Source organism: Coregonus lavaretus, assembly GCF_964263955.1.
Source record: "Coregonus lavaretus genome assembly, chromosome: 14".
NCBI classification, from domain to species: Eukaryota; Metazoa; Chordata; class Actinopteri; order Salmoniformes; family Salmonidae; genus Coregonus; species Coregonus lavaretus.
In genome coordinates, this window is record NC_140001.1 from 6,697,503 (window position 1) to 6,710,184 (window position 12,682).

Genomic DNA, 12,682 nt, shown 5'->3' on the forward strand with positions numbered 1-12,682 from the left:
CCATCAGAATAAGAAGGTTTTGGGAATTTAACTAAAGCTATGGGAAATATTAGAGAAATACAGGATGGGATCAGTGATTACAGCTAGAGATGTATCAGTCAATGTTAATGCGAGGAGGGAGAGTACTAATTCTTCATCTATATCAGCTTATTCAAGTGTAGAGTCCATTGATAATGTTGATTGAGGAATGTTAAGTTGGAAGTGTATCATGTGGAATTTAAGGTTTACAGGCTTGAAGATGTGGAAACAAGACTACATCATTTTACATTACATTTTTGTCATTTAGCAGACGCTCTTATCCAGAGCGACTTACAGGAGCAATTAGGGTTAAGTGCCTTGCTTAAGGGCACATAGACAGATTTTTCACCTAGTCAGCTTGGGGATTAGAACCAGCGACCTTTCAGTTACTGGCACAACGCTCTTACCCACTAAGCTAACTGCCCCCCCATCAGTTGATCAGATAGCGCCCCAAGTGACCAGAGCAAAGCTTGGGGTTCCTCTGAATGAACATGGATGAAGAAGACTGACATTATTATTATTGAGATATATTGATTTTAATATATTATAATCTACATGTAACTTAGAAAGTGTCATGTATCAATGTATTTTCTTGGATGATGTCATGATGTTAAGAATGTATTTCTTAACGCCATGTGTTACACAGGTCACTGGTGAGGGACAGAAGGTCTGCGTGCCAAGATAGATTGGGGGCCACTTGTGATAATCTTAGAAGGTGTACGTGATGGAATGGCCTGGCTGGGATGACATACAATACCAAGCATGGGGATGCTATTGTGGTAGATGAGTGACACTCAATGATGGTTGGCAGATAATATCAAGAAGCAGCTCGGAGAGCATTATATAAACTGAGAGATTTTCTATGGAAGTCATTCATATGGCAAGAGGCTACGTCCGTACTGCCTGTCATTGAATTAAATAATGACTGAATCCAATCTCCATCTGTGTCCCATATTCTCTTGCATCCTGAACTTCTCGATACCAGAAACCCATCATAACAGTACTGAAACACTCAACGAACTGTCAATTCAATACATTACTGAAACACTGTCAACGAACTGCCAATTCAATACAGTACTGAAACACACAAACTGTCAATTCAATACAGTACTGAAACACTGTCAACGAACTGTCAATTCAACACAGTACTGAAATAGAGAGAAATAGTAATGAGGTCTTTTAGTAGGCACTGACTCCACCATGGTTCGTTGGACAAAGCCTATGAGGAAAATGAATGGCGTTTTTGTAGGGTTCTGTGATAAAAGCCGAAAATAAGGTATTTGGTAAAAACTGGCTTAGGAGATCTTATACATTTTGTTCAATGAGATAATCTTCATCAGCTAACGTCACTTTTTGTGAATTTTGAAGAATGTATGTAATAGTAAAAAACAGAAATCACATAAAGGCTTCATAATTCATAAAGGTCATGTTAACTGACTGCTATTAGCTCAGAACAAAACATAAAGGCTTCATAATTCATAAAGGTCATGTTAACTGACTGCTATTAGCTCAGAACAAAACATAAAGGCTTCATAATTCATAAAGGTCATGTTAACTGACTGCTATTAGCTCAGAACAAAACATAAAGGCTTCATAATTTATAAAGGTCATGTTAACTGACTGCTATTATCTCAGAACAAAACATAAAGGCTTCATAATTCATAAAGGTCATGTTAACTGACTGCTATTAGCTCAGAACAAAACATAAAGGCTTCATAATTTATAAAGGTCATGTTAACTGACTGCTATTATCTCAGAACAAAACATAAAGGCTTCATAATTCATAAAGGTCATGTTAACTGACTGCTATTAGCTCAGAACAAAACATAAAGGCTTCATAATTCATAAAGGTCATGTTAACTGACTGCTATTAGCTCAGAACAAAACATAAAGGCTTCATAATTCATAAAGGTCATGTTAACTGACTGCTATTAGCTCAGAACAAAACATAAAGGCTTCATAATTCATAAAGGTCATGTTAACTGACTGCTATTAGCTCAGAACAAAACATAAAGGCTTCATCATTCATAAAGGTCATGTTAACTGACTGCTATTAGCTCAGAACAAAACATAAAGGCTTCATAATTCATAAAGGTCATGTTAACTGACTGCTATTAGCTCAGAACAAAACATAAAGGCTTCATAATTCATAAAGGTCATGTTAACTGACTGCTATTATCTCAGAACAAAACATAAAGGCTTCATAATTCATAAAGGTCATGTTAACTGACTGCTATTAGCTCAGAACAAAACATAAAGGCTTCATATTTCATAAAGGTCATGTTAACTGACTGCTATTAGCTCAGAACAAAACATAAAGGCTTCATAATTCATAAAGGTCATGTTAACTGACTGCTATTAGCTCAGAACAAAACATAAAGGCTTCATAATTCATAAAGGTCATGTTAACTGACTGCTATTAGCTCAGAACAAAACATAAAGGCTTCATAATTCATAAAGGTCATGTTAACTGACTGCTATTAGCTCAGAACAAAACATAAAGGCTTCATAATTCATAAAGGTCATGTTAACTGACTGCTATTAGCTCAGAACAAAACATAAAGGCTTCATAATTCATAAAGGTCATTTTAACTGACTGCTATTATCTCAGAACAAAACATAAAAGCTTCATAATTCATAAAGGTCATGTTAACCTACTGCTATTAGCTCAGAACAAAACATAAAGGCTTCATCATTCATAAAGGTCATTTTAACTGACTGCTATTAGCTCAGAACAAAACATAAAGGCTTCATAATTCATAAAGGTCATGTTAACTGACTGCTATTATCTCAGAACAAAACATAAAGACTTCATAATTCATAAAGGTCATGTTAACTGACTGCTATTATCTCAGAACAAAACATAAAGACTTCATAATTCATAAAGGTAATGTTAACTGACTGCAATTATCTCAGAGCAAAATGTATAAGATCTCCTAAGCCTATGTTAACCTCAGACCTTATTCCCCATTAATTTTTTCCCGGCTGAACAAACCAGAGGTAACTTATTTCTGGGTTTTAGGACCGCAAACTGGCAAGCTCTACACTATCAACAAACTGTCAATTCAATACAGTACTGAAATACTGTCAATGAACTGTTAAGTGGTCTCTCAACTGGTTATCTAAGAGTTAGAGAGTAGGCACTGGGAGGGTGGCATGATGGGACGGTGGCATGATGGGAGGGTGGCATGATGGGAGGGTGGCATGATGGGAGGGTGGCATGATGGGAGGGTGGCATGATGGGAGGGTGGCATGATGGGAGGGTGGCATGATGGGAGGGTGGCATGATGGGAGGGTGGCATGATGGGACGGTGGCATGATGGGAGGGTGGCATTATGGGAGAGTGGCATGATGGGAGGGTGGCATGATGGCAGGGTGGCATGATGGGAGGGTGGCATGATGGGAGGGTGGCATGATGGGAGGGTGGCATGATGGGACGGTGGCATGATGGGAGGGTGGCATGATGGGAGGGTGGCATGATGGGAGGGTGGCATGATGGGAGGGTGGCATGATGGGAGGGTGGCATGATGGGAGGGTGGCATGATGGGACGGTGGCATGATGGGAGGGTGGCATTATGGGAGGGTGGCATGATGGGAGGGTGGCATGATGGCAGGGTGGCATGATGGGAGGGTGGCATGATGGGAGGGTGGCATGATGGGAGGGTGGCATGATGGGAGGGTGGCATGATGGGAGGGTGGCATGATGGCAGGGTGGCATGATGGGAGGGTGGCATGATGGGAGGGTGGCATGATGGGAGGGTGGCATGATGGGAGGGTGGCATGATGGGAGGGTGGCATGATGGGAGGGTGGCATGATGGGAGGGTGGCATGATGGGAGGGTGGCATGATGGCAGGGTGGCATGATGGCAGGGTGGCATGATGGGAGGGTGGCATGATGGGAGGGTGGCATGATGGGAGGGTGGCATGATGGGAGGGTGGCATGATGGGAGGGTGGCATGATGGGACGGTGGCATGATGGGACGGTGGCATGATGGGAGGGTGGCATGATGGGACGGTGGCATGATGGGAGGGTGGCATAATGGCAGGGTGGCATGATGGGAGGGTGGCATGATGGGAGGGTGGCATGATGGCAGGGTGGCATGATGGGAGGGTGGCATGATGGGAGGGTGGCATGATGGGACGGTGGCATGCTGGGAGGGTGGCATGATGGGAGGGTGGCATGATGGCAGGGTGGCATGATGGGAGGGTGGCATGATGGGAGGGTGGCATGATGGGAGGGTGGCATGATGGGAGGGTGGCATGATGGGAGGGTGGCATGATGGGAGGGTGGCATGATGGGAGGGTGGCATGATGGGACGGTGGCATGATGCCAGGGTGGCGGCCAAGAGTCTCAGAGGACTTTATACACTGAAGCTCTTTGATGTGGAGGACATAGGATCACACATTCATAGTGAGTCCTAAACCAGGTCCATTAGAAGGTCTATAATAGAAGTTTAATTTACAGTACTTGAATAATAATAATAATAATAATAATAATAATAATAATAATAATAATAATAATAATAATAATAATAATGATAATAATGTCTGATTGACACTTTGGGACCAAACTGTCCTGGGCTGAGCTGTCCTGGGCTGAGCTGTCCTGGGCTGAGCTGTCCTGGGCTGAGCTGTCCTGGGCTGAGCTGTCCTGGGCTGGTATCTACACATCCACATGTTATACAGTGTTTATCAGTCATTAGTATTGGGCTCAGAGAAATGACAGTACCACTGGGCTTCTGTTATGCTTACTCTGAGGTTTAGGCTGGTTATCTGTAAATCAACTTTTTACATTAACAGTTAAGTGATCATATATCCTGATACCTAGTCACCTTACCCCTGTACATATCTAACCCTAACACACCAGTATCCCTGCACATTGTAAATATGGTATTGGCACTGACCCTGGAACTGTCCCTGTATATAGCTACTGACCCTGGAACCGACCCTGTATATATATCTACTGACCCTGGAACCGACCCTGTATATAGCTACTGACCCTGGAACCGACCCTGTATATAGCTACTGACCCTGGAACCGACCCTGTATATATCTACTGACCCTGGAACCGACCCTGTATATAGCTACTGATCCTGGAACCGACCCTGTATATAGCTACTGATCCTGGAACCGACCCTGTATATATCTACTGACCCTGGAACTGTCCCTGTATATAGCTACTGACCCTGGAACCGACACTGTATATAGCTACTGACCCTGGAACCGACCCTGTATATAGCTACTGATCCTGGAACCGACCCTGTATATATCTACTGACCCTGGAACCGACCCTGTATATAGCTACTGACCCTGGAACCGACCCTGTATATAGCTACTGACCCTGGAACCGACCCTGTATATAACTACTGACCCTGGAACCGACCCTGTATATAGCTACTGACCCTGGAACCGACCCTGTATATAGCTACTGACCCTGCCTGGAACCGACCCTGTATATAGCTACTGATCCTGGAACCGACCCTGCATATAGCTACTGACCCTGGAACCGACCCTGTATATATATCTACTGACCCTGGAACCGACCCTGTATATAGCTACTGATCCTGGAACCGACCCTGTATATAGCTACTGACCCTGGAACCGACCCTGTATATATATCTACTGACCCTGGAACCGACCCTGTATATAGCTACTGACCCTGGAACCGACCCTGTATATAGCTACTGACCCTGGAACCGACCCTGTATATATCTACTGACCCTGGAACCGACCCTGTATATAGCTACTGACCATGTATATATCTACTGACCCTGTATATAGCTACTGACCCTGTATATAGCTACTGACCCTGGAACCGACCCTGTATATAGCTACTGACCATGTATATATCTACTGACCCTGTATATAGCTACTGACCCTGTATTTAGCTACTGACCCTGTATATAGCTACTGACCCTGGAACTGTCCCTGTATATAGCTACTGACCCTGGATCTGTCCCTGTATATAGCTACTGACCCTGGATCTGTCCCTGTATATAGCTACTGACCCTGGAACTGTCCCTGTATATAGCTACTGACCCTGGATCTGTCCCTGTATATAGCTACTGACCCTGGATCTGTCCCTGTATATAGCTACTGACCCTGGAACTGTCCCTGTATATAGCTACTGACCCTGGATCTGTCCCTGTATATAGCTACTGACCCTGGATCTGTCCCTGTATATAGCTACTGACCCTGGATCTGTCCCTGTATATAGCTACTGACCCTGGAACTGTCCCTGTATATAGCTACTGACCCTGGAACCGACCCTGTATATAGCTACTGACCATGTATATATCTACTGACCCTGTATATAGCTACTGACCCTGCATATAGCTACTGACCCTGGAACCGACCCTGTATATATCTACTGACCCTGGAACCGACCCTGTATATAGCTACTGACCATGTATATATCTACTGACCCTGTATATAGCTACTGACCCTGTATATAGCTACTGACCCTGGAACCGACCCTGTATATATCTACTGACCCTGTATATAGCTACTGACCCTGTATTTAGCTACTGACCCTGTATTTAGCTACTGACCCTGTATATAGCTACTGACCCTGGAACCGACCCTGTATATATCTACTGACCCTGGATCTGTCCCTGTATATAGCTACTGACCCTGGAACTGTCCCTGTATATAGCTACTGACCCTGGAACTGCCCCTGTATATAGCTACTGACCCTGGAACTGTCCCTGTATATAGCTACTGACCCTGTATATAGCTACTGACCCTGGAACTGTCCCTGTATATAGCTACTGACCCTGCCTGGAACTGTCCCTGTATATAGCTACTGACCCTGGAACTGTCCCTGTATATAGCTACTGACCCTGGAACTGTCCCTGTATATATCTACTGACCCTGGAACTGTCCCTGTATATAGCTACTGACCCTGGAACTGTCCCTGTATATAGCTACTGACCCTGGAACTGTCCCTGTATCTGTCCCTGTATATAGCTACTGTCCCTGTATATAGCTACTGACCCTGGAACTGTCCCTGTATATAGCTACTGACCCTGGAACTGTCCCTGTATCTGTCCCTGTATATAGCTACTGTCCCTGTATATAGCTACTGACCCTGGAACTGTCCCTGTATATAGCTACTGACCCTGGAACTGTCCCTGTATATAGCTACTGACCCTGGAACTGTCCCTGTATATAGCTACTGACCCTGGAACTGTCCCTGTATATAGCTACTGACCCTGGAACTGTCCCTGTATATAGCTACTGACCCTGGAACTGTCCCTGTATATAGCTACTGACCCTGGATCTGTCCCTGTATATAGCTACTGACTTTCTAGTGTTCTTCTTATTTCTATTTCTCGTGCGTCTTTGTTCTACTTTACTTTTTTATAAATGTTTTATAGTACTACTGATATTATTACTACTGATATTGATTACTGCATTGTTGGGAAAGAGCAAGAAAGGCATTTCACTGTACTAGTGCACGTGACAATCAAAACTTGAAACAGGGCTGATTGAGTACCTGAGTTGGGCACAATGAGGTGTCCTCCCTGGGAGTTGAAGGAGCCTGCGGCGGTGCAGGAGGGGTCTCGGGTCCGAGCCAGGCTCTGGCTACGCAGGTTCACGGTCTCACTGTCCAGCAGGGACTGGGTGACCTTAGGGGACAGCTTGGAGGAAAAGTCAGACAGGTCTTCCGATGGAGTGACCAGGCCGGAGGAGTTATACACCTTGATCTTCAGGTTGGGCAGGGGGTCCAGGAGGGGCGAGTTGGTCATGGGGATCTTGTCGGACATGTCGTGGAGGGCATAGACGGGCCCACGGTACATGGCTGCAGCGTTGGTCAGGTCCGGGGGAGCGGTGAGCAAGTCAGCTGTGGGTCAGAGGTCAGCGATGATTGGGTCATACGTTTTGTCAAATTCCAAATTAATATTTACCAAATTTGTTTATTTAGCCATGTAAATCAAGAACAAATTATCTTCACAATAATAACCTGGTTGATCAAGAGCAGACTGCATCAGGAAGTATGTACCATAGGTTTATATTTAGGAATTATTGTCTCAAAATGTCTAATCACACAATACAATGTCAAACCAAATGGGTCAAATGACTCAGTTCCATTACATTACAAGAGTTATTGTACGAGGCGTTTTCTATACGGGGGACTTTTGTTAAGAGCCCCGACACTTGGTCTGAACATTAACACTGATTGCTAATCAACTCGTTAGCATGCCACAACAGACACACCTGCTCTGAATGTAGCAGCTGATTACGCTCTGGGTTGAAGTTTCCCCTAGGTACAGATCTAGGATCAGCTTCCTCTCCACTAATCCTAACCTTAACCATTAGTGGGGAAAATGCTAAACTGACCTAAGATCAGCGTCTAGGGGCAACTTCACCCTACACCGTTGATTAAACCAGAGCCTCCATCATCTTCTATCTCCTTCTACGTCAGCTATGGTGCAGTATATGAAACAGACCTGCACGTTCAACATAGTAGTTGTTTTCATTCCAATACTATAGCTACTCTTGAACGAGATTTCCATTGGTTCCATTGAGCTAGGCATAGTCCCAAAAGGTACAAACAGCGCCCATGAGGCACTACAGACAGACTTGATGAAAACGCTGAAAGCATTAGAGCCCAGGTATGATATCATAAATCACTGAACATACGTTAAGCATCAACTCCTTTGTCTGAGTGTTAGTGTATGGTTCCATCCATCCCTCCATCCATCCATCATCTTACTGACAAGACGCTTTCTGCATACCAAATGGAAACATATTCCCTTTGTAGTGCACTGCTTCCCTCTGGGCCCTGGTGAAAAGTAGTGCACTACATCGGGAATAGGGTGCCATTTGGGACACAAAGGCTGATAATCCTGTTCCTATTCACAGTGGGAGCTCGTCCACTACTTTAGTTTGTTTGTGAAACCTCGCACCCCGATCCCTCACCGTCCCTCCCTCCCTCCTTCACCTTCACTCTGTCTGTGTACTCCTCCAGCCAGCTCATCTTTCCACCAATTCTCCCCCAGTGAAATGTAATTAACAGGCAACAGACCGCCAAGTGCGTGATGGAGGAGGAAGGAGGAAACGGAATTCTTTATTAATATTAACCTGAGACGAGCCTTCACCACCGGATTGACATCCTGATGGTCTGCTGATGAAATGTCACCCGGCACTCAGACACACACTCACACACACACAATGCGCTGCCGACCAAATTGCATTCCATCTTAGACCTCCGTTTTTCATTCACACCCTGATTTGAATGTTAATCCGGCCTCTGTCTTCCCCTCTCTCAGTAAGAGACCAGGCAGGCAACCAGCAGGGAACGTTCACAGCGGTGGACTACAGAAGCTTCTGTCTAGACGTAAAGGCCACCTTTAGGACCAGTGGGGGGGTGAGGGAGAGTATGGGATTAATAACACAAAGCTGCACGGTTGGTCTCCGACATCTTTTCAACCCTGATCTAATGAGAATTGCCTGTCACGCTGATGATGAAGGTCACTACTGTTGAGGTCTGGTGTTATCGTGAGTTGTCTGTACCGGTGAGGTCTGGTGTTATCGTGAGTTGTCTGTACCGGTGAGGTCTGGTGTTATCGTGAGTTGTCTGTATCGGTGAGGTCTGGTGTTATCGTGAGTTGTCTGTATCGGTGAGGTCTGGTGTTATCGTGTGTTGTCTGTATCGGTGAGGTCTGGTGTTATCGTGTGTTGTCTGTACCGGTGAGGTCTGGTGTTATCGTGAGTTGTCTGTACTGGTGAGGTCTGGTGTTATCGTGTGTTGTCTGTACCGGTGAGGTCTGGTGTTATCGTGAGTTGTCTGTACTGGTGAGGTCTGGTGTTATCGTGTGTTGTCTGTACCGGTGAGGTCTGGTGTTATCGTGTGTTGTCTGTACTGGTGAGGTCTGGTGTTATCGTGTGTTGTCTGTACCGGTGAGGTCTGGTGTTATCGTGAGTTGTCTGTACTGGTGAGGTCTGGTGTTATCGTGTGTTGTCTGTATCGGTGAGGTCTGGTGTTATCGTGTGTTGTCTGTACCGGTGAGGTCTGGTGTTATCGTGTGTTGTCTGTACTGGTGAGGTCTGGTGTTATCGTGTGTTGTCTGTACCGGTGAGGTCTGGTGTTATCGTGTGTTGTCTGTACTGGTGAGGTCTGGTGTTATCGTGTGTTGTCTGTACCTAACAGGTGCAATGGCAGAGGAAAACGTGGATGGTTGTGACATAGCTACAGTACTGGAGCATCAGGCAGTCTACCATGGAAATATAATTACTAGAATGGACATTACCTTTCAAGTTGATGCTATATGGTGGGTGGACCGGTGCGGCGGCCATATTGACTATACCCCCACAGAGGAAATGACTGTGGTCTGAGGTGCTTTGGGGCATTTTTCTATGGTCTGTACCATCCCCCAACAGGATGGAAGGAAAGAGGAAAGTCTATCAGGAATGACTAATGTTGAGTATCTGGACTCAACATTAGTAATCTATACCATGTAACATCTTGATGTTATCAGTGAAACAGAAAGCCATGATAGGAGGAGAAGGAAGTATTATACTTTCTCCGGGAGGCTATTATACAAAAAATAGCTAACTAAGAGAATTACTACGGCCATGATTAAATCATGGATATTAATTATGGTTACATTAGTGTATATCTAGATTAAATAAGCAGTTACAGTTGAAGTCGGAAGTTTACATACACCTTAGTCAAATACATTTAATCTCATTTTTTCACAATTCCTGACATGTAATCCTAGTAAAAATTCCCTGTCTTAGGTCAGTTAGGATCACCACTTTATTTTAAGAATGTGAAATGTCAGAATTATAGTAGAGAGAATGCTTTATTTCAGCTTTTATTTCTTTCATCACATTCCCAGTGGGTCAGAAGTTTACATACACTCAATTAGTATTTGGTAGCATTGCCTTTAAATTGTTTAACTTGGGTCAAACCTGTCGGGTAGCCTTCCACAAGCTTCCCACAATAAGTTGGGTGAATGTTGGCCCATTCCTCCTGACAGAGCTGGTGTAACGGAGTCAGGTTTGTAGGCCTCCTTGTTCGCACACGCTTTTTCAGTTCTGCCCACAAATGTTCTATAGGATTGAGGTCAGGGCTTTGTGATGGCCACTCCAATACCTTGATTTTGTTGTCCTTAAGCCATTTTGCCACAACTTTGGAAGTATGCTTGGGGTCACTGTCCATTTGGAAGACCCATTTGCGACCAAGCTTTAACTTCCTGACTGATGTCTTGAGATGTTGCTTCAATATATCCACATCATTTTCCTTCCTCATGATGCCATCTATTTTGTGAAGTGCACCAGTCCCTCCTGCAGCAAAGCACCCCCACAGCATGATGCTGCCACCCCCGTGCTTCACGGTTGGAATGGTGTTCTTTGGCTTGCAAGAAACCCCCTTTTTCCTCCAAACATAACAATGGTCATTATGGCCAAACAGTTTTATTTTTGTTTAATCAGACCAGAGGACATTTCTCCAAAAAGTACAATCTTTGTCCCCATGTGCAGTTGCAAACCGTAGTCTGGCTTTTTTATGGCGGTTTTGGAGCAGTGGCTTCTTCCTTGCTGAGCGGCCTTTCAGGTTATGTCGATATAGGACTCGTTTTACTGTGGATATACAGTAGATACTTTTGTACCTGTTTCCTCCAGCATCTTCACAAGGTCCTTTGCTGTTGTTCTAGGATTTATTTGCACTTTTCGCACCAAAGTACGTTCATCTCTAGGAGATAGAACGCGTCTCCTCCTGAGTGGTATGACGGCTGTGTGGTCCCATAGTGTTTATACTTGCGTACTATTGTTTGTACAGATGAACGTGGTACCTTCAGGTGTTTGGAAATTGCTCCCAAGGATGAACCAGACTTGTGGAGGTCTACAATTTGTTTTCTGAGGTCTTGGCTGATTTTCATTTACCCATGATGTCAAGCAAAGAGACACTGAGTTTGAAGGTAGGCCTTGAAATACATCCACAGGTACACCTCCAATTGACTCAAATGATGTCAATTAGCCTATCAGAAGCTTCTAAAGCCATGACATCATTTTCTGGAATTTTCCAAGCTGTTTAAAGGCACAGTCAACTTAGTGTATGTAAACTTCTGACCCACTGGAATTGTGATACAGTGAATTATAAGTGAAATAATCTGTCTGTAAACAATTGTTGGAAAAATTACTTGTGTCATGGACAAAGTAGATGTCCTAACCGACTTGCCAAAACTATAGTTTGTTAACAAGAAATGTGTGGAGTGGTTGAAAAACTAGTTTTAATGACTCCAACCTAAGTGTATGTAAACTTCTGACTTCAACTGTAAATAGCAATTCATAATCTTATTAACATACTGAAAGACACTGTGTTACTGCATATCCCCCTGTACGAAGAATTGTAGCACTTTATTTGACTGTCTCCACTAGTCTTTACCCGGTTTCTAATAGGACATGTTGGCTTCAAAAACATCTGTAACTACCTAGTACCAAATGGTGCTTGGTGGTGTTGGTTTAATGAATCCCCCCCAATAGTAATTTATACGGTGTTGTAGTACTCGAGTCCAGGACTCAGACTTGACTCAGACTCAAGTCAAGATTTTCACGACGCCGACTCGGACCAGTGGTGATTCGGACATGGACTCGACCGGTTATGACTTTGTCAGAAAATCTACCTATTTTGCATTATTCAACCTACTAATTTAGC

The 12,682-nt window shown here is 44.2% G+C and overlaps 1 protein-coding gene across 1 annotated transcript in view; it reads right to left on the reverse strand.

Moving 5' to 3' along the window:
• Window positions 1–12,682, reverse strand: part of unc5ca (unc-5 netrin receptor Ca) — a 157,967-nt gene that overhangs the window by 35,099 nt on the left and 110,186 nt on the right. Inside the window, exon 8 of the mRNA XM_084177519.1 lies at window positions 7,517–7,864. Coding sequence (XP_084033645.1) covers window positions 7,517–7,864 — 348 coding nt within the window. The remainder of the gene's footprint in view (window positions 1–7,516; window positions 7,865–12,682) is intronic.